Source organism: Mercenaria mercenaria, chromosome 12, assembly GCF_021730395.1.
Source record: "Mercenaria mercenaria strain notata chromosome 12, MADL_Memer_1, whole genome shotgun sequence".
Classification (NCBI taxonomy): domain Eukaryota; kingdom Metazoa; phylum Mollusca; class Bivalvia; order Venerida; family Veneridae; genus Mercenaria; species Mercenaria mercenaria.
Window position 1 is genome coordinate 60,791,107 of NC_069372.1, and position 27,018 is coordinate 60,818,124.

Sequence of the window (27,018 nt, forward strand, 5' to 3'; positions counted from 1 at the left end):
ATTCACTTCTACACAAAGCACAACGGAAAGTTCTATGCCTGTTTTATCATCCAAGCTAAGGAAAATACATGGTCTCATCAGAGGCGAAAACGAAGACAACAACACAAACATGAGACCGAACTTAAAGCAGGTGATCAGAAAAAATCAGTTGAAAGTGATTTAAAAGACGTTGAAAAAAGAAGCAGCAAATTGGAAAACGCTGGTAAGGAAATTGAAGCAGAGAGTGCAAGTAAAGGTATTGACTCGGAATGTAATCCTGCAGAAAAGATAGAAGACATTGAAAGTGAAGTTACTGATAAAAGTTTAGAAGTGGAAAAAAAAGTTAGAAAAAGAACATTGAGTGATCAAGACAGTGGTCTTGATTCAAAAAAGGTAAAACTTGACTCAGACGATCAGTGTAAAGAAGTTGAGGGTAAAGGTAAGAATACAGAAGAAAATGGAAATGGTAACCTTGGCGAGAAGAATGACTTAACTGATGAAACTGTTAAACAGGAAGTTGAAAGTTCTAATAAACTTGTACGGAAAGACGTCATAGAACAGTTCTGGAAAGAGAAGCAGGCAAACAGTGAGAAAAAGCCTGGAAAGAAAGTAGAGAAATCCTTCTACGAGTCTCTTGAACCATTTAATGAGGAAGAGGAATGTTTGTTGTTGAGTAAGATTGTGCTAAGGAAAGAGGAAGGAATTATTTCACTTTCTATGACATACATGAGCGGAAAAAGGGAATCCATGCATCAGATATTACAGTTTTTCAAGAACAAACTTTGTGCAAAGCAGAAAAGTTAATATTTTACATTTTGAAAAAAAAAGACATACCAGGTAGTTGATCTGTGTAATGTTGAAAAGTATCAGGTAAAATATTTTTTTTATTTAGCTGATCTAAGCTCAGCCTATGGTTAGCTTAAGCAAGATGGGTAGTCTGGCATACATTTTTTAGTTACCTTTAAACAACATCAGTTAACATAAAAAACCTGTTGACTTTGAAATAGCAGAATTGAAAAAATCTCAGTATTTCTATGTTAATAGGTTAAGAAAATTGGCTTTGTTCATTTGACTTTTCACATGTAACTTACAAAAATGCTGGTAAACATTTTTCATAATCAAATATATTTTCATCTGTTAAAAAAATGTAAAGTGCATGCTTTGTCAATCTTGTTTAATTCGTATTCTGAAGAATCCATACATACACAGTTTTAGCTGATTATACCATCAACATATCCATCAGTTGATTAGAACCCATCCTATAGTGCAAGTGGACGATTCCTAATGTACATTGTTTTAGCTACTTACACTCTAAACATATCCACCAATTGATTAGGAGCCATTTTATAGTGCGGTGGACGATTCCTTATGTACATTGTTGTAACTGCTTATGCTCTTAATATATACGTCAATTGATTAGAACCAACCACATCTGGTTGTATACAGTCCACATATCCACTGATTGGTTAGAAGAAATGGAAAAAACCACATGTATATTAAACAGTCAGTGTAGTCACCAGTTGACTTTTATTGACCATAGACTATCCATAGACTATAACATTCTTTACTAATAACACTTACTGTACTGATTACTGATAATGAGAATATCACCTTTATATAACGACCAGAAAGACTAATAATGCATCTTGGAGAGAAAAAAATAGGACTTTCTTGTATTGCTGGTGCACTACCGCAAGCATCTGTAGGTGGGGTAGCTCCAGTAATAATAACCAAAGGCTTTGGGGATGAAACCTGGTGATCACCCGACAATCATGGTGATACATCTCAGTTGGTCAGGTTTTGTTTTTTTAAAGATGTCCACTTTTTTGCATGTGTTTGCTGTTCTTTTGTTAATTTTTTGCATACTTTAACCTATTTTGCAACATTTTCAGTTTGATCAGTTTTCACCCTTGTTTATATTTGTACATAAACAGTACAATATAGATAGTTTAAAAGTAATTGTCTCAAATTGGATATATACGCACACACATGGAATGTAATAATGTATTTCACACTCAAAACATTCTTACATTCAGTAGGTGAGAATTTATGTTTGTACAGCAGTTTCAAACAGCGATGATCTCTGAACATATTTGCATTATGCATGATAGGTGATTTTCAGATGTAATCTGTCTGATTTTGGGGTCACTCGATCAAAGGTCAAGGTCACAGGGGCATGAACTTGGGAAAACTTTTTCCATTTCATAACTTGAGAACCAACAGGCCCAAAATGTTGAAACTTAGTGGTATGATTGGACATGCCAAGTACCTAGATGATCCCTATTGCAGCCAACCATTTGTCCACAGTTTTTTCCACAGTCACTCTGGAATATGTACAGTCAGGCACTGGAAACTGTTAAATAAATTTTCCTTCTTTCTATATTAAATATCTTTGGAGGGCCGTGTTCTACAAAACTGTATAAAAACTGTACTTGAAGGGCCAGAGATAAACGAAATTAAAATTGTAGCAGTTAAAACATTAAATTAAATGAAATACAAAAAAATTGCTGCGGTTCAACTAATTTGACTTTACCCTGGTAAGAAGGTAACCTACCTCTTTAAAACACTGACCCAGTTAAAACCCGTTTTTCTTCTGCAGGCAGAGGATTCTTCTTCTTAATGCCTGGCTGGATTGTTCAAATTCTTTTCCTGTGATGGCTAGTGATAAGTATGACTGTGAATGATTCTGATGTTGTGTTTTTGTGCTCCCTCCCCATGAGTGGTCTCCACATGAGTGGTGGGGCCATATAGATTTGGTCTTGTCCGTGCGTCTGTGTGTCCATACATAGTTCGTGAAGTGCCTTGCTAAAAAAGTATTCAATATAAATTGATGAAACCATGCAGGAGTCTTTATAATGGTATGAACTTGCACACCTCCTATGTTTCGTCTGGCTTCAGCCCCCTATTTCTGGAGTAAAGGCCCCTATTTCTAGACTTACAACTCAAAAGGTATTTGATGTAGATTCATGAAACCTTGCATGATTCTTAATCATGATCTGAGCTTACACATCTCCTATTTTGTAACCGGGCCTGCCCCTATTTTCAGAGTTATGGCCCATGAAATAGTCAAAAATGCACATTGTCAGATTGTGACGCGCCTAGTTCAAAAAGTATTCAATATAAATTTATTTATCCCCCTGCCAAAGGCGAAGGGGATATTAGAGATGCTCTCCGTGCGTGCGTGCGTGCCTCCGTCCGTGCATCCGCAACGATCTTTGTCCGGAGCATAACTCCAAAAGTACTGGAGGGATTTTCTTCAAACTTCATACACTGATAGAACACATTGGGAGGAAGTGCAGTGTGCAAGAACAATAACTCTACCTTGCCTATTTCTTGAGTTATTCCCCTTTATCATATTTTCTTGAAACATTTTGTCCGGAGCATAACCCCAAAAGTACTGGAGGGATTTTCTTCAAACGTCATATCGAGGGCTTAGCGCAAAACTACTGTATCTTGTTCTTTATTTATATACAGTTACAATAGTTTTGCACCAAGCCCATGATATACAAATAGAACACATTGGAAGGAAGTGCAGTGTGCAAGAACAATAACTCTACCGTGCCTATTTTTTGAGTTATTCCTCTTTATCATTTTTTCTTAAAATAAATTTGTCCGGAGCATATCTTCTTCATGCATGGAGGGATTTTGATATATCTTGGCACAAATGTTTACCACCACGAGGCGGAGTGTCATGCCAAAAGAACCAGGTCCGTAGGTCTAAGGTCAAGGTCACACTTAGAGGTCAAAGGATACAAGAATAAAAACCTTGTCCGGAGCATTTCTTCCTCATGCATAGAGGGATTTTGATATAACTTGGCACAAATGTTCACCACCAAGAGACGGAGTGTAATGCGCAAGATCCAGGTCACAAGGCCTAAGGTCAAGGTCACACTTAGAGGCCAAAGATCAGATACAAGAATGATGTTGTCCGAAGCATTTCTTCTTCATGCATGGAGGGATTTTGATGTAACTTGGCACAATTATACACCATCATGAGATGAAGTGGCATGAGCATTTCCCTTCTTTAGAATTACTTCCCTTTGTTGTTATTTTAAATAGCTTTTATTGCAACTTTTTCGTTACTAGTCATAGGGAAAAACCGAGACCACTTTTCTGTAAGACAACAAGCATGCTAAATCCAATTTTGAGGTGTATTTTGACCAATCTCTACCTGATAAAGATTTTTGTGTGGACTTGTAATTTTTTTTTTTTTTTTTTAATTTTTAGCTCATCTGATTTTTTGAAAAAAAATGATGAGTTATTGTCATCACTTGAGCGGTTGTCGGCGTCGGCGTCGGCGTTGCTTGGTTAAGTTTTATGTTTAGGTCAGCTTTTCTCCTAAACTATCAAAGCTATTGCTTTGAAACTTGGAATACTTGTTCACCATCATAAGCTGACCCTGTATAGCAAGAAACATAACTCCATCTTGCATTTTGCAAGATTTATGGCCCCTTTTGTACTTAGAAAATATCAGATTTCTTGGTTAAGTTTTATGTTTAGGTCACCTTTTCTCCTAAACTATCAAAGCTATTGCTTTGAAACTTGAAATACTTGTTCACCATCATAAGCAGACCCTGTACATCAAGAAACATAACTCCATCTTGCTTTTTGCAAGAATTATTGCCCCTTTTGGACTTAGAAAATCAGTTTTCTTGGTAAAATTTTATGTTTAGGTCAACTTTTATCCTAAACTATCAAAGCTATTGCTTTAAAACTTGCAACAGTTTTTCACCATCATAAGTGGACCCTGTACAGCAAGAAACATAACTCCATCCTGCTTTTTGCAAGAATGATGGCCCCTTTTGGACTTAGAAAATATCAGATTTCTTGGTTAAGTTTTATGTTTAGGTCAACTTTTTCTCTTAAACCATCAAAGCTATTGCTTTAAAACTTGCAACTGTTGTTCACCATCATAAGCTGACCCTGTAAAGCAAGCAACATAACTCCATCCTGCTTTTTGCAATAATTATTGCCCCTTTTGGACTTAGAAAAATCATTTTCTTGGTTGAATATTATGTTTCAGTCAACTTTTCTCATAAACTATCAAAGCAATTGCTTTAAAACTTGCAACAGTTTTTCACCATCATAAGTGGACACTGTACATCAAGAAACATAACTCTATCCTGCTTTTTGCAAGAATGATGGCCCTTTTTAGACTTAGAAAATCATGGGTAGGACAATATTTCTATTATACAAAAAAAATCAGATGAGCGTCAGCACCCGCAAGGCGGTGCTCTTGTTTTATAAAGATCAACTTCCCTTAGTTGTTACTGTAAATAACTTATATTGTAACATTTTTATGATTGACCCTAGGGGAAAAAACAAGACCACTTTTCTGTGGTACAACATAGATGTTACTCTCCAATTTTAAGTGTATTTTATCATATATAAGGTACCTCTACCTGGTAAGGAGTTTTTTGTGGACTTTAAAAAACAAAAGACTTACAATGATTACTAAACAACCACAAAATTAACATTCCATTTGCAAATACAGGTGCTAGAGTAAAGAAATTTGCTTTGACGGGTATATATTGTGACATTCTGGCACTCTTGTTCCCTATTAGCTTTCCATTCAGTCTTTTTACAGTAGCCATATAGAAAAACATCATAGCTATACTGTTCATGAAAATTAATAAAATTTAGCAGTAAACCGCCTAATTACTGACTTATTCTTTGTTCCACCCCTGATGCGGACCACAACTAAACGGTTCTTCAAAGCTTTCCCCAAAATTAATACTTTCAGACACTAACTTGCCAGGAACTTTAGCCTTCAGTTATAATATGCCCAGCGGGGGGATTAGTCATGTGTAACATGGCTCTTGTTAAACCTTGTATGAGTCTTTATCATGATATGAACTTGCTCACCTCCTATTTTTCATCTGAATCAGCCCTCTATATCCAGAGTTATGGCTCTTGAAATAGTCAAAAATGCACATTTTCACCTTGTGACGCGCCTAACTCATAAAGTATTACATATGAATTGATTTAACCTTGCTCGAGTCTTTATCATGATATGAACTTGTGCACCTCCTATTTTTTGTCTGCCCCAGCCCCTAACTTACAGAGTTATGGTCGCTGAAATAGTCAAAAATGCACATTTTCACCTTGTGATGTACCTAGCTCAAAAAGTATATGATATATATTCATGTCCATGTAATGTTTGTTTATGCTATACACCATTAAGGTTTTGAAGTAGGCCTTGAGGAACAAAAATCAAACAACATCATTTTCAAAGGGAGACAATTTTTTCTCGACGATTACTTAAAATAATCGGAAAAAGTTGTCTCCCTTTGAAAATGAACCTCCATTTGTACTTAAAACAATCAGAAAAAGTTGTCTCCCTTTGAAAATGAATACCATTTGTAAAGAAATAAAGATAAACAATTGCTGAAAACTATGTTCCACCTTGTTATTCGAAATTTCACCACTCGCATGCAATTGCAAATGCATCAAAACAAACATGTGTAATTGTTTTTTCAAAATTGTTAGTTTTTAAAAGCGTTTAACTGTCCGGAAGTGGAGCTCCTTTAGGCAGTCCTTTTCCGGAATTCAGTGTTTATATCAGTAAACTGACACTTGTTTTGAAAAGTAATATGTATACATGTTTTACTTGCTGTTCATTTTTCATGTCAAACAACTCTTTCTTTCTATGATTTGTTGTTGTTTGAGTTTTGTTTCTCAAGGCCTACTTCGAAACCTTAATGGTGTATAGCATAAACAAACATTACATGAAAAGGATTTATTTTAATTAGTCTAGGCTATATACTTCTTGAGCTATGAGCATCACAAACAAAAAATCCACTATTTCGGCTATTTCAAGGGCCATAAATCTGTAATAAGCACAAAGATTCTCAAGAAGAATGCCAAGTGTGCAAGGTAACATTATGATAACACTGCAACCATTTGAATTATTTCTCCTAACTTGTGACAAATGTACCAGTGGGGGCACACCCTGTGTCTAAAGACACATCCTAGTTAAAGTATTGACATCATCGGCTTGCCCTGAAATTCAAGACCATTGTCACACTATTCCTGGAAACCGGTGTTCTAGCATTAACTTTTATAGCGCAGTTGCTACTTCAGCCTTTGACTTCAGTGGCTGTGGCATTATGTATCTTGAGTGAATATCAATTACTTGTCATGTTTGTAGTATATACTTGTATGTTAGCCTTTCATATTTTCATGTTCAGAATGTCAATTTGCCATCTTTGATTAGAAGACGAAGATTTTACAGTCTTTGGCAAAGGTTTATTTGTAAATCTTGGATATGGCATGTGATGGTACAAGCTTCAGTGGAGTATTCCTGTAATACGTTTCTCACTGAACCCTGTATAGCATTCCTTTAGTTTGATCTACAAAATACGTGAACTGCAGCCATCATATGGCACAAGGTCTATAATTCTGGCACAGATATAAAGTGACTTATGTCCCTTTTTACTTAAATTGATGCTTTTTCACTCTGTTTCTGTTGTTACTAAATGGACTTTATTCAAACTTAAAATGATGGTTCTACATGGTCAATAACATTATATGACTCAGTGTTATGTTGCTGACACTAAAAGTTATACCCCCTTTTTACTAGAGTTTCAGGTTAAGTTGTGATGCACTTCTGTTCTATCTCACTAATTTGATTGTAACATCTAATTGTTGCCCCACATTATTAGCCTCACAATATCACACAATGTCCTGGTGCATTACTTATGCAGAAATTTCTATGAATTATGTCCCTTTTATGCTTTGTTAATGTTTTGATATACTTCTCTATCCCAGCTAGACACAGACAGTTGCATTTGACACAGCCTTAAGCTTTCATCCGATATCATCATCCACTTTGGAGTAATTTAACACTTCAGTGACAGCTCTGGCTTCCTCACATGTGCACTGTTTTACCATCAAGCATCGAAATGGTCGGGCATGCTGTCTTCTGAGACGGTTCTTGTTATTCTTAGCTGTTGAACAGCACGTGCATGTAGATGTCGTCGACGTTTTTTCCGGCTGGGTGGTTTCATCTGAAAAGGATGGCATCAGTATTCTTACATAAACAATTATACAAATATTATCAATGATATTACTTCACAATTTCAGCATTTTAAAAGGAAGGATTGCCAGTCCCACCAAGATCAGGTGTTTCTATGAAATAACTTTAAAGTTTCATGACGGTCTTTTGAATGTTAGAAACAATTTGGCAAACATGCATTTACCTAACTACTTACTCTTAATAAATGACAGTAAAGCTGAAAAGCTGAAAAAAATGCATAAAATGATGAAATATACAAATACAGTAATAGTATGACCCTAAAAGATACATAAAAGATGATTTTCATACGCCCAATTGGGCATACTATTTTTTGATGCCAGTGTCTGTCTGTCTGTCTGTCCGTCTGGAAATCATACCTAGAAAATGGTTTGATATATTTTAATAAAATTTTATATACATGTTCACCATTATGGGGAAAATGTCAGTCAAATTACCCAAGTAACACCAGAGTTATGGCCGTTTGTAGTTTCTAGTGTTAACTATGTAGGTTACTATAAATATGGCAATTTCTACTTCGTAACTATGAAACTTCGAATTGAGATCAACATAATGTGGTAGTGCACACACAATTTCGTCAAACTTAAATGAAAAAAATTGTCATAGGGTACAGGGATACAGCCCTGAGTTTCATTAGGCCCATACACCTACTGAAAAGACCTTTCAGAAAGACCATGCATTTACGTGCAATACAACTAAAATGTGTATTGGAAGGGAGATAAGTCTTACCTGAGAGTAACAGCAAGTTTGAACAAAGTAATTCATCTTGTTATTTACCTTGTAAAAAGGACGTGTATGTTTTGCATCATAGATATTCAGCATTAAATGATCCATTAAGATTGTTCAAATTTCAAATATCACAAAAGCGCATTATAACAAAATAATGAGTAAAAGTAACTGAAAATATAAAAAGAAAAACAAAAAAAGAAATGTTCTAAATGTGAAATTTACTGTAAAATTTACTGTGAAATGTATAGTTAATCAAAATTTTCTGCAATACAAATCAAAATCCTAACTGTCTGCGAATGACTGCAAACGAAAGCGGTTCTTGTGGTTCATCAGTCACTTTTAATTTAAACATTTCACTAAATTTGTTGTCCTCCCGTCTCCGCTTATCTTCCATAGCCACCCTTAAAGTGTTTGCAAAAGTTTGAAGATACAGTTTGTCACATTGTTTCATTCTAATGAATATCCTTAAGTATTTCAGTTGACCTGAATGGACTATTTTCCTGCACAAGTCTTTCATAAGATCATTTGACCTGAATGGACTATTTTCCTGCACAAGTCTTTCATAAGATCATCACATTCCTAAAACGTAAAAAGCAAGACTAAAAATTCAAGGTCAGAAGTCCTGTAGAAATTTAGGAAATTCGCTGTCGGGTCTGCTAGTAGCCTTAGGAAATGTTCGTGGCTGCGTTTGCAGTCCCTCTGCAGTTCGTTACTGAAAAATCCATACTTTCGAAATCAGAAATGTATAGTCCATCAACAAATTTTTCCGAATTCCATTTCAAACTTATATCCATAAATTTTGAGCGTTTTGCAAGTGTAGATTCTCTTAATTCTTCCATTTTAAGTTGAGTGAGAAAACACGTTTTAAATGAGTGAGATGTTGTTTGTCTATGCGACGTGATCGAATCATGGATATAGTTAATATGGAATTAACTGTGGATACATTTTTGAGTAGGCTAAAGGCTGAAAGCCTTTTGACGAGTCCTTGCTGTTCAGCGATTATCTAAATGGACAGAATAACACGTGAAGGGATGTAGTTCCATTAGATTTCTCAAACTTCAAACAGTTCACTGCATGAATGAAGTTAAGTTGTGTCAATTCCCTTCGCTATGACCAATATACGATGTAATCTGTCATATTTATGACTTGTAATTGTGCAATACTCGAATGTAACTCATTAAGCATAAATGTGCATTTTAAGAATTGCGCAGGCTTACAAAGCTTGGGTAACATCCGGTGAAAGACAAAAAATAGTTCCACAGGGCTCCAGATAAGATGCGTATTAGTGTAAATTATGTATAGAAATAATGCAAATACGCATGTCTAATAATTTCTAAGCATATAAAAACGTATATAAAATTACAGAAACGCACACAATGCTTTTTTAAAAACAAAATCTGAATCGTCTGGATGCGTTAGGTAACATAGCCGATCAGCCTTAATTCTCCCACATTGAACGTAAACACGCATCGTATGATTTCTATAAACTTTGCGTGGGTTGAATTTTGCAGTCAGTAAACGGATAAATTATCGGAAGAAGAAGCTCTTACTGGTTTGTTTAGTTACTACTGATATTAAAAATGATTTTAATTCTTATTTTTCGAGAAATAAACAAATCAGCGAAACATTAAATTGTATTTTCTTGTAGTTTTTGAAATCGAAAGTAGATCGTCTATGTTTGGCTGCTTTCACGAAACGAAACAACTTTTTTATGAAAAGATTTAAATAAGAGGTAATTTAACCGTAAACTTCAATGTCAGATACTGCCAACTGCTGCTAAATGTCTTCGTATCATCACAATTTGTAAAATATATTGTTGAAACTGGAGAAAAGTGTAATCGTATCCGGATATAATATTTTGGGTAAATATCGAGCTGTGTTATGAAATTTTAAGAAAAAAACTAAAAACAAACTGAAACTGGTAGACTATACTGTCAGTACATCAATCATTAGCCGACTCAGGCCCTTCAGGCCTTTGATTAGCTCAACTATTCAAAGAATAAGGGAGCTATCCTACTCGTCCCGGCTTCGGCGTCACACAAATGTTAAAGTTTGCGTACCACCCCAAATGTAAAAAAAGGAGGTTTCTCTATCAAGCATTTTGACTGAATTATGGCCCCTTTTCAATTTAGAATATACTTATTGTAATAAAATATTTTCAAAGTCCATTGAGATATTGCTTTCATATTTTGCGTACTTGTTTACCATTATGACCCCAGTCTGTAAAAAGGAGGCGGCAACTCTATCAAGCATTTTGACTGAATTATGGCCATTTTCGACTAAGAATATGCTTATTGTAATGTTAAAGCTTTACTCATAGCTTATATTATACTGTCAAGCACAGAGAATAGTCGAGCGCGCTGTCAGCTGACAGCTTTTGTTATGAGATGGAGTTACCTTTTACACGCAAGTTGACTATGATAAACCAGTATAGTTTAACTTTTAGTTGGTATATAAAACAAACAACATTTTTAATGTAATTTTAACAGTGTCTTAACTATGTCGTGTCATACTTTTATAAACATGTTTGAACTTTATATTTTTATCAAATAAAATTAGTACAAAAGATATCGTATTTGATGCCTTCCCCCCCACCCAGGTACTTTCTGTTTATTTCATTGCCTTTAAGCTTTTTCCATCCATCTATTCCCAATTGTCACAATCAAATCATCATGATGTGCTGTTTTTCCAACATCATCATATTTCATGATAGAAAATACTTCTTTAACCAATGTATCACTGGCTATGCTATTGATCCTGCCTGTCAATATCCTACTTTCAATCAACAGACAGCCCTGACTTTTTTTAAATGATACTTCAACTCGGCTACATTTCATATGTCTTAGAAATCCTGATACTTTCAGCCATTCACAGCATCTTGGACAGGGACCATACTGCTTCAATATAAAAATACCTATGACCTATAATTGTGTCGGTGCGACGTTAAAGCCAACAAAATAAATAAATGAAATAAATTTTTTTAAGAGGACAAAGTTTCAAAATTTAAAAAAAAAGACTTGTAAATAGTAAATACTTAACCTTTTTATAGTAACAACAAATTTATTTTCATTTCAAATAGCCGGCCCGCTTAGCTCAGTAGGTAAGAGCGTTGGTCTCAGATTGTGGGGTCGCGAGTTCGATCCTCGGGCGGGGCGCATGTTCTTAGTGACTATTTGATTAACGACATTGTGTCTGAAATCATTAGTCCTCCACCTCTGATTCATGTGGGGAAGTTGGCAGTTACTTATGGAGAACAGGTTAACTGCTCGCCGTTACATGACTGAAATACTGTTAAAAAATGGCGTTAAACCCAAAACAAACAAACAAATCATTTTAAATATATAATATATCAGACACCATCAGCATGTTTAAAGGTACTTTACATAGTACAATATATGTATATTGTCATGTTAGCTTCTGACTTCCAACATGGTAAACCTGAAAGCCTCTTCACAAAAAATGTAAGTAAACATCTCCTCCTGAAAATCTTGGAATGAGTCATACTTTTTGGACCGTTCCAGAACATTTCCATACGTGTGTGCCACAGTGTGCCGATCTGCACCAAACACTGAATTAAAGGTAAAGGACAGCAACTCTGGCATAGTCTTGGTTCCCATCACCCATCGCAGAAAAAGTCGGAGCTGTCCACCTGAAAAATCCCTTACTAGAGGAATCAGGTAACAGAGTACAACTCCTTGCTGTGGATTCAACTGTGATGAATCGAAGAAGTCCAACAGCATGTTAAACAAAATTGTCTTAAATGTCAGGCTGAAATGCAGACTGAAACCTACACAGACAGTCTGCATTCAGCCCGTCAAGGAAAGTGGGCATGGCAAAAGGTGTAATACATTTTCTCATCAGCCTCAGGAATGTTGTTGGCTTGTCCAGAAGTTCAACCTGGGCAAGGTTTAGAAGACATTTAGAAAGGTTCTCACTTGTAGGTAGCACAGTCAAGTCATGCAAAGTAAAAACAGCTCTAGCTGTCTTTGAACTACCAGAACTACTACAAGAATATCTCTATCAGATTCTGGGAAGCATTTTAAGAAATCTTCCATGAGCATGTCTTTGTCAGACGCTCGGTCAAGCTCTTACAAAGCCAAGATTGCACATCTGCACAAACGCAACTTAAACGATCCAAAAAGACTTATCGCATGTTCTAACACGTTTGCGATGTAAGAGAAAACTTCCTTTGCTTTGACTGGAAGATACCGCACACAAACACCTGCCCCTTTAAAGCATTGTCCCAAAACTGGGAGAAATCTTTTGTTATTCTATCCATGTCTTGCCCTTCTTCTCCTGGGTGGGTCACATTACCAGGGTATGTTACATCCATCAGGTCTTCAAGAATCATTTCTCATTTCTCGTCTGACAACTACAGGCTGTGCCATGCCCTGTATTTGCGTTTTCATCTGTACTTTTCCTTTAAAGATAAAAATGATAGTAACTTGTAAGAATGTGTACTTAACTTTTTAGCTCACCTGAGCAATGCTCCAGTGAGTTTTTGTGATTGCTCGATGTCCGGCGTCTGTCTGTCGTCTGTCTGTCATCTGTCAACATTTAGTTTGTGTATGTGATAGAGGCTGTATTTTTCAACTGAACTTTATGAAATTTTATCAGAATGATAACCTTGATGAAATCTAGGCTGAGTTCGAAAATGAGTCATCTGGTAGCCATTGTAACTGAAAAATTGAAACTGCATTTTGTAACATTTTGCCTTCAAATATATAATGCTAAGTGCATCAAATAATATAATCACAATATGAAAATGTTGTGTGTTATTTTTTAAATGAGATATTTACTCCGAAAAATTTGGTCCCCATAACATTTTTGGAAATAGGATAGACAACTCCTGAATGACTATCTCATCAAATTTGCTGAAATATAAATAAACTTGGGTATTTTCCCGGGATACCCTCATTAAAGTCTGTTTCTTTATTTCATTCAGACATGGAATGTAAACAAATCCAGAAACTACTTAACAGTACAAGGGCATCAAGCTCCTATTTTTATTTTCCTTCGAGATGGGTACACATTTTAAGTCCTCTTTATATGTAACTAATTTACAAGTAAAACAATTATTTAACTAATCAAAGAAATAAAGACAATGAACTTCGCAATATTTTATTACCTCCCTTTATTATTTGTACCATATATAGTCAACACAATTTTATAACGGAATTACCTCCCTTTTTATCACTTAAGCTTTCTCAGATTGCATTTTAATCTGTCAATATGTTGACCTTTATTTTCTGAAAAGTAACTATGTATATCTTTAGATCCAAGGTATGATGAAAAACATATACTATAGTAAAGAATACCATAAAAACATTCATCACACATGAATGCAATGTACACACAATAATAATGTTGAGCCTTGTTGCAAATGTTCAAAATATTAAAGCAGTGAGATAAAATATTTTTCAAGTTAATGATTTCAATATTAGCTTATGAAAACAAAAAACAAAAAGTATTTATTATGTTGTTATTCTCATCTCACTGAAACATATCTAAAGAAGTAAATACATGTATTACTAAGACTGTATGTATCAAGTTTCTTTTTGAAATGTTGATACAGAAAATTCCATCAACATGAATTTGCTTTTTATATATATATATTTTTTTATTAATATGTACTTTACTAATTTCAAATAATGAGATAATTAAAAATGTAAATTTCTTTATTACTCTGGGTAGAATTAAATAAAACATATAAACAAAACACATTTATACCAGCCAAATTGTAAAATACAAATTTTTTTTGATGTTAGTCATTATATGCTGAGATATCAAAACAATATAAAATATAATGAAAAATTGTGGAACATCATTCTAGATTAGATTAGACTACATTAAGTAAATGTATAGTTCAATGAGATAATAAATGTGCCAAATCTGTTTGAATGAAATATCAATTAAGTTGTGGTAAAAACTGCTGAACTGCTTTAACAATCTACAACTTTATATAACTTCACCTAAGCATAATCTTGATATTTTATGCATTATTAAAAAATGGATCACAGACAGTATAAGTTCTAAATGACTGGGTAAATCTCCAACTATAGAACTAGAATGCATGCAGGGATATAAATTAACACTCAGACCCTGTTAGCCAACTGGGCTCATTACAGGCAAATTCTAGGGGCCCAGCCTAAAAGTTAGGGGCCCAGCTATTATTAGCGGGAAAATATACTAACAGCAGTTTAGATCGACATAATTAATGATAAGTCTTGTAATTTGCTTCCTGCCAAAATACATCAATTTCTTAAATATAACTACAGAACACTCATCAAACTCACACATTCGGACACAGACTCTCAAACACAGACGCACTTAAAGTTTGAATGATTTTTGCAGCACTAGAGGATTTGGGTTGTTTATGGGCATTTTGATAGAGGCTGCACGCTTATGGACACCTGAATTGTAGTATTTTGTTACATTGTCGTGTTACAGGTCACTCACAATTATGAAATTATTACTTGTACAAAAAGTACACACCATGTTGCGGTCGGTGTTCTATGCAGCCGCGGTCTGTTAACAGCCCATTTTTCATTAAAAGTCCTCATTGGCCTTTAGGTCTTTAAATAATCCTGATAATATTTCCTTTTGTCCCCACGACCGGCCGTTCTAAGCTCTTTAACAACCTTCAATAAACCTCTACTTTCTAGTGCTGTATTTCTATGGGCGCAGCCATTGTTATTGTCGGAGTAAATGATCCGCCTATTCCGATTGGTCGTAGTATATATTGGTAATTTTGATTGGTCGATTTAAGTGACGTAGTGCATATTAATAAGACAGTCTCGGAAAAACCCAGAATATTGACATTAATAGGTGAATCCAAAGCCATTCGCCGGCTGGGCGACTATTTTGGAAAATTGACTCGACCAGCTTCAAATCTGGTCGCACTGGGCGACTGGGCGAGTGTTAATTTATATCCCTGTGCATGTGACAAAGCTCACACAGAAAACATTGTTGTTTTATGAACAAAACAAACATCACTGTTCTAGAGTATCATTTCTCACTTATTGGACAGAAAAATCTCTATTTTTAGAAATGCTGGAAAATCTTATATCAGATGGGTTATCCCACACTCCTGTGACGGACTACTTCATGCACTGAATATACATATTATTTATGTAAAATAATTAAAAATCAGGTACCTTTATCTTTTCTCTCCATTCCTTATAGTGTATTTCTCGATTCAAAATTCATTACTTTATGATAAGAACATACCGTTACTCTACAAATGATAAAACTAAAACGGAACTTTGTTATTGTGCGTCATTGAAATGTCACGACGTCACTTCTGCTTATGGACTTTAATTTCCTGTGTTTTAAATAGTTTCATATTTTCATGCTTGTTTTTATTGTTTCTGTTGTGGTAAATGAGAAATAGAATCCATCATTGGTATCCGGTGATGATCGGAAATCCCAACCCTCGGGCGCATCGCTCAAGTCTTAAACTTGGCACAGCCTCGTTTAACACTTGAGCGGAGCGCACTCGGGTTGGGATTTTTTTTCTGATCTTAACCGAAGACCAATGACAGATTCTCTAAATACACATTAAGCTTGTTGTAACCACACAAACACATATCTATAGTTAATTCAAAAATAAGTCACTTCAATGTTATTTTAAAGTTGGATGTTAAAAAATATGACAGTATGGTATAACAAGCATCTAACGCCTGGCGTCGTTTTGGGCATGTTTTCCAAATTTGATGACAATAAGTTAAAATTCTGATAATGGCATACAAAAAATAACCCCTAAATTAATAAGCAATATTAAGTGAAAAAGCAAAAATAGAAATGAACAGATACAAAATGAAATAAATATATTAGTGTAAAAATAAAACTAGAAAACCAAAACATTTTCAATTTTTATACCCCTGTGACCTTGACATTTGACCCTAAATCAACTGGGTCAGGTACACATAAGACCAGCAGATGAAATTTCAATGTCCTTTGTGAAATACTTTACAGATACTGAACGGAAAACATTTTCTATGTTCAGGTACCTGTGACCTTAACCTTTGACCCAGTGGCCCTAAAATCCCTAGGGGTCATGTACACATCAAGACTAACATATGTATGAAGTTTCAAAGTCCTAGGTGAAATACTTGTCCCAATACTGAGTGAAATAAGGTTTACACACACAAGTCCCTGTGACCTTGACCTTTGACCCAGTGACCCTTAAATAATTTGGGGTCATATACACTTTAAGACCAAAATACTTATTGTAATGGCAGGGGATCGCAACAACCAATCGAACGATAATTGTAAATAACCCAAGAGCAGCACAGAATTTTATGATGTTTAATCATTCAGAATCTATCATTTGGTCACATCACAAATCCGTCAAAGTTTAAATAACGTTTCCCATGCCAAAAAAAGAACCGGACTAAAACAATTACATTTACAAATAAATCGTCGCAGATGACGTTATCATCACATCAGTTACATGGCTCCCCCAAATTGGCATTTGATGCAAATTTGAATACAAAGAGAAACAATATGCACATTTGTTTTGTAACTTCAGTTTGACATAGAATACAATATGGAATAAATGTATGTCTGTGTACATTGTTGTCTATATTGCCACAATCAAACATTAACAATTACAGGTAAACACTTAATTACATAAAAATACACTACAAGGGTACCTTGACAATTACAAGTGAAGTCAATTACACAAAAATTACACACACACACACAAAAATTACAAAAATACAAAATTGCACCAAGAACAGCATTTAAATCTGAACATGCAAAAATAGTTAGCAGACAATTAATCATTATAATGTACTGAAAAACAAAATGAAATCATGTTTTAATATTCTATTGAATATTGTATAGAGTCTGTATGTATTTATCAAAATTAGTCTACAGTGCTTAAATATACTTCTACAATGACATAGATATATATTATTATAAATCCAGCTGGAAAATAACAGAAGCTGCATTTTTTTTAGTAACTCTGTGAATAAAGCAACAACATTAAAATTTATCTGACATTTTAACATTGTTAAAGATCTTACTATTCTTAGTATCCTGAATAAATCTATATACATGTACCGCGTGCTCATAGACGGAAAGGCAGACTGTTACATACATATACACTACCTGTTAACAAGGCTCCTCGACGGGGATCTCCTCAGTTTCCTTCAACAACACTAACTTGTGAATTGGTCTTTCCATATACACAATAGGATTATTGCGCTTACCAGTTTTGTCCAAACACGCCGTACCCAAAGCAAGTCTTACCTTATGTACAAGTCCATCCGAGTCTTTGAACACCTCCTATACTCGCCCTATTTTCCAATTATTTCTTGCTAGATTATCATCACGTACTAGAACAATATCACCGTTTGACAGGTTTCTTTTTACAGATGTCCATTTCTTAGTACCTGCAAGTTTTGTAGATATTCGTTCCTCCATCTGGTCCAGAACTGATTCAGTAAAAACTGAACTCTACGCCATCGATGCTTGCAATTCATATCATTTGTCTGAAAGTTACCTGGTGGAGGAAGAATAATAGTAGTTTTCATAGTGAGCAAATGATTGGGCGTCAATGGTGTGACAGATAATGGGTCATTTACATTTGCGACAGTGAGCGGACAACTATTGACTATCGATGCAGCCTCGTACAAAAATGTTCTTAAGCTGTCATCATCTAACGAATTGCCATGTGTATGTAACAGCGTGGCTAGGACACTTCTTACAGAACGAATCTGACGCTCCCACACACCTCCCATGTGGCTAGCAGCAGGGACATTCATTTTCCATTCGAACCAATCACAACCTTCCCTTAATAAGAACTGTTTTATTTGGTCGTTATCTACTGGTAATTCTGCAAGTGAGCTCTTTGATTCATTTTTAGCACCTATAAAGTTAGTGCCTCTGTCAGAACGAAGCTGACGAATCGGACCCCTAATTGTAATGAACCGTCTTAAACAGTTTATGAATGAATCAGTTTCTAAGGACGTAGCCGTTTCAACGTGAACTGCCCTGCAAGTTAGACAAGTGAACATAACCCCATAGCGCTTCATTTCCTTTCGCCCTTCCTTAACATAAAATGGACCAAAATAGTCTACTGCGCAATACGTGAATGGGGGAGATGGTTCTAGACGGTCAGATGGCAAGTCGGCCATTTTTTGACCTTCAAAGGAACACCGTAACTTACGACAAACAACACATTTCAAAATCACATGAGAAACTGCCAAACTACAACCAATAATCCAGAGTCCATTATTCCGAATAACATTTGTGGTCATTCCGCGACCCTGATGTTGAACCTTGTCATGATAATGCCGTGTAACAAGCTCTGTTATATGACCCTTTCTAGGAAGTACAACTGGAAACTTCACCAGATCTGACATTTCGGCATGTTGAACACGACCACCTACACAAATTAAGCCATTTTTGTCAAGAAACGGATCTAAGGAACACAGGTTTGATCTTCCCTTTAGGGACTTAGTTCTTAATGACTGTTCTGCCCTGTCATTAGAAACTCTAACTATATTTATAGTTTTAAGTGTATCAATCTCACCCTTGAAATCATACAACTGGACAGCCTTAAAGATTTCAGTCTCGGCCTTCTGTAGTTCATTTACAGTAATGGGACTGTAATGTAATGAACGTTTCTCCACACCAGTAGTTTGCAACTTCCCTGATTTTTGCAACAATTTTCCCTTGTACCTAAGCACCAATGCTACCGCTCGTTTACACCTGTGCCAATCAGAGAAGTACTCAAGCCGTTCCAACAATGAACTGAAGCAGGGTGGTTTTGCATTTGACAAAAATGCCTGAACATGTTTTAACTCTGGGTCATCAGGACATACTGAAAACTGTGCACCGGTATTTGCTGAAATTGCATCCTGCTTCCAGAGAAATTCTGGACCATTGAGCCACATAGGGGTCTTAGCTAGCTCTGCTACAGATGCACCTCGAGAAGCCAAATCCGCAGGATTTTCACCAGAGGCAACATAATTCCATTGGTTAGGGTTTGTATGCTCCTTGATTTGCTGAACTCTGTTAGCGACGAATATATGAAATCTTGCTTCGTTGCAAATATATATCCCAGTACAACTTTACTATCGGTCCAGAAAAAGTGTTTAAGGTTTGGGTACTCAAGTTCATGATACAAAAGCGAGGAAATTTTAACTGACAACACAGCTGCTGTCAATTCAAGATGTGGTATTGTGATGGGTCTTAAAGGTACAACAGGAGATTTGCCCATTAATAACGCACAATGCACCTGGCCAACATCATTCACCAAACGAATATAGGAGCACTGCCCATACCCATAGCTACTTGCATTGGAAAAATGATGCATCTCAGTAATTCTAATTTTGCCAAAACCTTCAGGCTTAACACATCTTGGAAACTTCAAAAGAGTAAGATTCTTCAGGTCAGCGCACCACATCACCCACTTGCCATTTAGACTTTCTGGTAAGGGGTCATCCCAACCCACCTGGTCTGCACACATCTGCTGCAGAATTTGCTTTCCGGATAAAGCCACTGGAGATATAAAACCAAGAGGATCGTATATCGAACTGACTGTAGATAAGATACCCCTTCTTGTGAGAGGGCGATTGTTTGAGACCATCTCATACTGAACTGTATCAGAGTCTAAGCACCAAAGGACTCCCAAGGTTCTCTGAACAGGTAAGTTATCACCAATCAGGTCAACATTTTTGAGATCTTTAGCTCGAGCTTCAGAAGGAAGGGACTGTATCACAACCTTAGAATTAGAGACAAACTTGTGGAGCCTAAGACCAGCCTTACTGCATAACTCAGTACTCTTCTTAACCAAATTGACAGCTTCAGGAACAGAAGATAAGACCTCAACCCATCATCAACATAAAAATCATGCCTTATGAAGTCAGCTATGTCAGACCCAAACTGTTCTTCATTGTCGGAAGCCATCTTCTTCATTCCAAAGTTAGCACAACCTGGGGAGGAAGTTGCTCCAAATAAATGCACAGTCATTCTAAATTCTGTAGGGAACCTTTCAAAGTCATCATCCTCCCACCAAAGAAACCTAAGATAATCTCTATGGGCCTTACAAACCTTGAATTGGTGAAACATTTTTTCAACATCACACATCAAAGCCACCGGCTCCTTTCTGAACCTGCAAAGGACTCCCACAAGTTTATTGGTCAAGTCAGGGCCTTGGAGTAGATGTGCATTCAAGCTTTCGCCTTCAAACGTTGCGCTGCAATCAAAAACCACCCGAATTTTATCACGTTTCTGAGGGTGATACACTCCATGATGTGGAATAAACCAAGTGGTCTTATTCGAATTAAGATCTAACTCGGGGACCCTTTCAGCATGGCCATTACTAATCAGCTCCTTCATAAATTGGGAGTAGTGTTGACAGAATGTTGAGTCTCTTTTCAGTCTTTGTCTCAGAGATTTCACCCTTTTCAAAGCCATGGACTTGTTATTCGGAAGAACTGGTTCAGCTCCCTTAAAGGGAAGTGGCATAACATAATGATCATCCTGAAAACAGATACCTTTGGACAGCTTCGACACAAAGAGCTGATCTTCCTGAGACAGTTTGTTGCACATTTCCCCAGAATCGCAAAACTCACGGTCAAGTATGCGCAAAATGTCACTGGACACAACCTCCTTGACTTTAGTACGCAGTGAGAACAGGACAACTTCTTTCTGACTATCACTTACTGATAGAGCCAAAGGAACTTCGCAACAGAGAACACGGTGACTCGAGCCGATTGAGTCATCTTCAACGCAGTTTAAATCAATTGTTCCAACTATTGTCCATCCCAAATCTGTCTTTTGAGCGAAAGGACCATTACCAACAGGAGTTATAACTTCCCGAGGGACTAGAGCTTGTGGGCAATTATAACGAATCAACAAACCTATCTCTGCCTCTTGCAGAGGTGGTAAGCAGTCAGAAATGCATTTTAAGTGTGGCCAGAACTTAGCATGCTCGGGTGTTGGAATGTGTGCACGATTGGCTGGCATTATCTCCCTTGTATAGGTATCAGGTAAGGTTATACGGGTATAGTCATAGAAACCTCTAACTTGTAGACCCCTCAACTTTTGACTGTTCACTATTTTGTTCTCGGCATGCAGAGTCGATAGTGACAATTTAACATCAACCCCAGAAAGATCCAAAGCACTGCGTGTACCATCTAACAAAAAGGTGGTATCTGACTGAGTGTCCAATAAAGCATATACAAGAACATCCCTATCAGGATTGTCGCAATGCGATACAAACACAGGTAGAATCATTGAACACTTACTGATCTGGCCTATGTTGCTTAAGAACGCAGCACCTGAGTGTCCAGCCTGTACAAGTGTACCTGTAACTGTGTTCTCCTTGTTGACGTCACCATTACCATTTTCGCTGCCAGTCTTCCTGGAATCACTCTGGGTAAGTTTGTCACCATGTAGAGAGCTAGGGTGATTCTTAGAACAAACATTACATTTTAACCGTTGTCTGCACCTTTTAGATACATGGCCTTTCTGTAAGCAACCAAAACACAGTTTCTTTTCCAATGCGAAGGCCTTTCTATTAACTACCGACTTTCTCAGAAAGGAAAAACAAACATTAAGACCATGGTGCTTTTGACATAAAGGACAAACATTCTGAGACTGACGTGAACCTTGATATGTAGTCGACTGTGTATTCGAAAGATAGGAACGAAACCAGGACTGGCAGAAGCCTTAGCTTGTCTAGGTGAGTATTTTCCAACCTTGTCACTAGCAGAACTAAGATTACCCTTGACGTAAAAGACAGAAGTAACTGGGTCCGAAGCTATCTTTGCTTCCTTCGAAACAAAGTCAACAAACTGCTTAAAGGAGGGGAACACCTTGAGTTCTTCCTTCGATGTGGCTGCAATTCTGTTCCACCTTATAACTAGCCATTCAGGCAACTTGGACAACATTTTCTGATTTTCCCGGCTATCATTCAAAACACTTAAGCTTGGAACACTACTCACTGCTGTAAGACACTGCTTCAAAAAATCAGAGAATTTAAGCAACCCAGAAGCATCTTTTGGTATAACCTTTGGCCAGGATTCAAGTTTATCCCGAAACGCTGATGCTATCACAAATGGGTTACCATACCTTTCGTCCAGTAGTCGTTACGCATCTTCGTAGGCATCGTCTGTTGACAACAGAAAATAATTTTCTACCACCTGTCTCACTGGGCCACCTAAATACTTCTTTAAATAATGAATCTTTTCCCCATCTGGAAGATTTCTTTGCTCTGTCAATGTTTTGAACGCTGCCTTCCATGCAGGAAATTGGATGGGATCACCATAAAAAATATTTGGTTCGGGTGGTGGGAGTCTATTCAAACTGACCTGAGTAGCAAGTGATTTTGTTAGTTCTACAAGATTTTGACTAAGTGACTGAGTAGAGTTGTTACCATCAGGAATGTATTCATGTGTTTGGGTTACACCTGCAGTGTGACTTGAAGTGTTAGCTACAAAGTCTTGTGCTGATGGATTTAACCTAAAACCATTTGAGTCAGTGTGAGTCTGAGATGTTGTTTTTAGAGGCTTCTGAGAGTCAACAGTCATTTTTACCTCATTGGCAGCATTATTCACTATTTGTTCTTGTTTAATGATAAGACTGTTAACATTTGATTGAGAGTCCTGTGACATATTCTGAGATTTGACATAGTCATAAACATAATTCTTTGACACATCTTTGGCAGACTCTCAACATCTCCTTGGTAATACCCGGGGAGAAAGGGTCAACAGAATTAAGAACCTCTAGCTTGGCATTAGCCATCTCTGTTCTGTTTCATTGTTTCAATTTTCTCTAGCTCCGCTCTGGTTTTTGCCTCAGCTTCGATGAACTTTATCTTAGTTTTTCAGACTAGCAGCCTCAGCTTGAACGGACACCTTTGTAAGAACTGAAGAATGTTGAGAGGAATGTCGAGAGGAACGACGAGATGATTAGGACTTACCAGAAACAGCTGAAGACCTTTCTGCCTTGATTGATCTTATGGCATCGGATATACCAGGCATTAAACTTTGATGTTCACTTTCAATGCATTCATATTTTTTTACTTCTGGGGAACTATTATCCAACTGATAGATAGAGTGAAATACATTTTGAACATCTGAGAAGAGTACATCCAGCACAGAACGCTCATTCCTAATAAATTCATGATTGTCACAATCTGACAAACATATAGTAATATGATTGGCTTGTTTACGCCACTTCGTAACTACAGATCTAAATTTACCTGACAACTGCTCAAGTTTCCATACTCGACCCTTGTCTGTCGGTTTCCGTTCACGAACCTCACTAACCTCACCTTCAGATGTAGTAGACTGTATCTCTTCTCCATGAGCATCTTTGCCACCAGTTTCGTAAGATACCTGTGTACACACCTCACCTTCTGTTCCACACGTTTCAGTAGTCTGCGACATTCTGAAGAAATGCTTATTAAGGAACAGAGTACAATATTTTGTCAAGCACACATGCATATATGTAATAAATCTAAACCCTAAAAATGAAACCTAAATACTCGAATGTAAGTTATCCAAAAATGCTTGCAATCCAATAAAATTCAAGTTCTTAAATTTTAAGCAGTCCTAGAACAATGAAAGAAAAGAAAAAATATATATATATATATCTATATATAAGAAAGGTAAAGTACTGTGAGCGGTTACTATTTATGACTGTTCAGTACAAACTAGAAATTTCTATAATGCAACATGACAAAATATGATCACAAAAAACGCAACTGTAACCAATGAATTCACAATACGTGGCTGGGCAATCCCTGCCTACGCAATAAAGTTCAGTTAAATGTGTGGCTGGGCAATCCAGGCCTACAAAATAAAGTTCAGTTAAATGTGTGGCTGGGCAATCCCGGCCTACAAAAATAAAGTTCAGTTAAATGTGTGGCTGGGCAATCCCGGCCTACAAAATAAAGTTCAGTTAAATATGTGGCTGGGCAATCCCGGCCTACAAAAATAAAGTTCAGTTAAATTGCACCCAATTACTTGCTCTAGCCCGGTTGCATACTACCATGAATGATGATGCTAAACACAGTCCTTGAACATTTTTCGCTTCAGTGACGTCAGCCATGCTCTAGAAAGATTTTCGTCTGGATGAATACCATCTGAGAGTAAGTTGAAATTTATGGAGTAGCGTCCCCGCGATGACTTTGCCTTCCGAGATCTCACCAAATCTTGGTTAAATTTCAATGTGTATGTACCAATCTGACTGTTTAATTCGTCGATGAAATTGTTTGCAGAATCAGTAAGTTCAGATAATTTTTTGTCATCGAATTTGAAGGTATCTGGAGATTCGTGACCCTTTCGGCTGTTCCAAAGTTTAATTGAATAGTATGGTATTTGCAAGAAAATTACTTTAGAATTGTGGTCTGCGCAGCATTGCTTGATTTTTCCAAGATTTTCCTGAAGATTTTTTAAGCATGTGTCTGAATTTTGGCGTAAATTTATTAAACGGTGACCCTTTTCTGTGAATTCACACGTATCAACCCAAATATACACACTCACAGGTCCAAGTTTGCTAATTTTGTTGTCAATATTGTTCGACAGCCACCTAAATGCAGCCGCAGACGTCAAGCCTCCTTTACAAACCCAATTAATTTTTCTATCAAAGTTTGAACTCTTGTTAACTGCTCGTATGTACTTTCCCTTGCTGTCACTGACAAATAAAGGTGTCAATATAGGGTTAGTAGGTTCTTCCAGTTCCACAACTGGACCAGCTTGTTTTAATAATTTCCGGTTACTCATCTGATGTCATCAACACACTGATTCCGCAGAGTTTGACTGTGATGGCAGGGGATCGCAACAACCAATCGAACGATAATTGTAAATAACCCAAGAGCAGCACAGAATTTTATGATGTTTAATCATTCAGAATCTATCATTTGGTCACATCACAAATCCGTCAAAGTTTAAATAACGTTTCCCATGCCGCAAAAAGAACCGGACTAAAACAATTACATTTACGAATAAATCGTCGCAGATGACGTTATCATCACAGCAGTTACACTTATGAAGTTTCAAGGTCCTAGGTGAAATACTTGCTCTAATATTGAATAAATGAAAAGGTTAACATTATTGCGTCCATCGGCCCATCTGTCTGCATAGACCTAATCTAAAAGCCAGATTTTTCTTTGAAAATGCAGATAATATAACATGTTACAAAACTTATTGTATTGCTATTATACAGCAAATGTGACTTATGGCAAAAATGAATAAAACAGTTTAATAAGGCGTAAAAAAAAAAATTGTTTGTTTCCGGTATCCCGACCTACCCTAATTTTTTGGCCCGACCCTAAATGTTTTTATGGCCTTGGAGAATATTTTTTTCAACATTTTAACAAAAAGTTGCAAAACTGCACTTTTTATGCCTTAAACATGGCCAGTGATGTTAGAAATCAACTTACTGATGCTCTGTAGGCATAACACCCTTATTTGTATTCATTTTTTGACACAAAAATAATTTCTGTAAAGTCTCCCTTAATAAAAAAAATTCCAAAAAAAAAAAAATTTCCGACCTACCTACCCTAATTTTTTTGAGCATGTTACCGGAAACAAAGAATTTTTTTTTTAGGCCTAATCTATTATTGAGTCAAGACTTGATGAACATACCATTATGCTTTAACATAAGATGCAAACATATATATATTTACCAGACAAATAATCAAAAACTACATAAAAATTCAGATTACAGAAGCTGCTTTAAAAAAATTTTCTCAACAAAACTTGACTCACTGCATTATTTACAGTGCATATAAAAAGATTGACAGTTACTGTAAATAAAGCATACAGTATTGTACAACATAGATATGAAAAGTTATGAACATGAGCTCATAGATACGAAAAGTTATAAACATGAGCTCATAGAACACAAAATGCATTCTGTAATTGCACAAGGAACACAAATTATTTGGTCACTATCAACAAAATTTCTACTGTTCTAGGTCACTATGACCTTGACCTCTGGTCTAAAAGGCAATATGGGGTTTCTGCTGGTCTTTCCCAGTCTCCTTGTCAATTTTCATGATCCTAGGCCCAAATGTTCTTGAGTTATTATCTGGAAACTGTTTAACATTTCTGGGTCACTGTGACCTTGACCTCTGACCTACTGAACTCAATCAATAGGGGTCATCTGCTGATCATAATCAATTTACCTATCACTATCAAGTTTTGTGATCCTAGGCCCAAGCGTTCTCATGCTGACATAAAGAAACAGTTTAATTGTTCAGGGTCACGGTGACCTTGACCTTTAATCTACTGACCTCAAAAGCAATA

General features: G+C 36.4%; 2 protein-coding genes across 3 annotated transcripts in view; one reads left to right on the forward strand and one right to left on the reverse strand.

Annotated features, from left to right (window-relative positions):
* Nucleotides 1-11,311, forward strand: part of LOC123533929 (RNA N6-adenosine-methyltransferase mettl16-like) — a 37,979-nt gene extending 26,668 nt beyond the window's left edge. For both annotated transcript variants that reach the window (XM_053520191.1, XM_053520190.1), the window contains exon 8: nucleotides 1-11,311. In XM_053520191.1, coding sequence (XP_053376166.1) covers nucleotides 1-783 — 783 coding nt within the window. In that variant the 3' untranslated portion in view covers nucleotides 784-11,311.
* LOC128547590 (uncharacterized) lies at nucleotides 7,872-22,653 on the reverse strand. Its single transcript, XM_053520612.1, has 5 exons — nucleotides 22,462-22,653; nucleotides 20,525-22,174; nucleotides 19,906-20,480; nucleotides 18,145-19,768; nucleotides 7,872-7,988 (listed from the first exon to the last, which is right to left on the reverse strand). The coding sequence occupies exons 1-5, from the start codon at nucleotides 22,651-22,653 to the stop codon at nucleotides 7,872-7,874; spliced, it is 4,158 nt and encodes a 1,385-aa protein (XP_053376587.1).
* Between the last annotated feature and the right edge of the window lie 4,365 nt (nucleotides 22,654-27,018).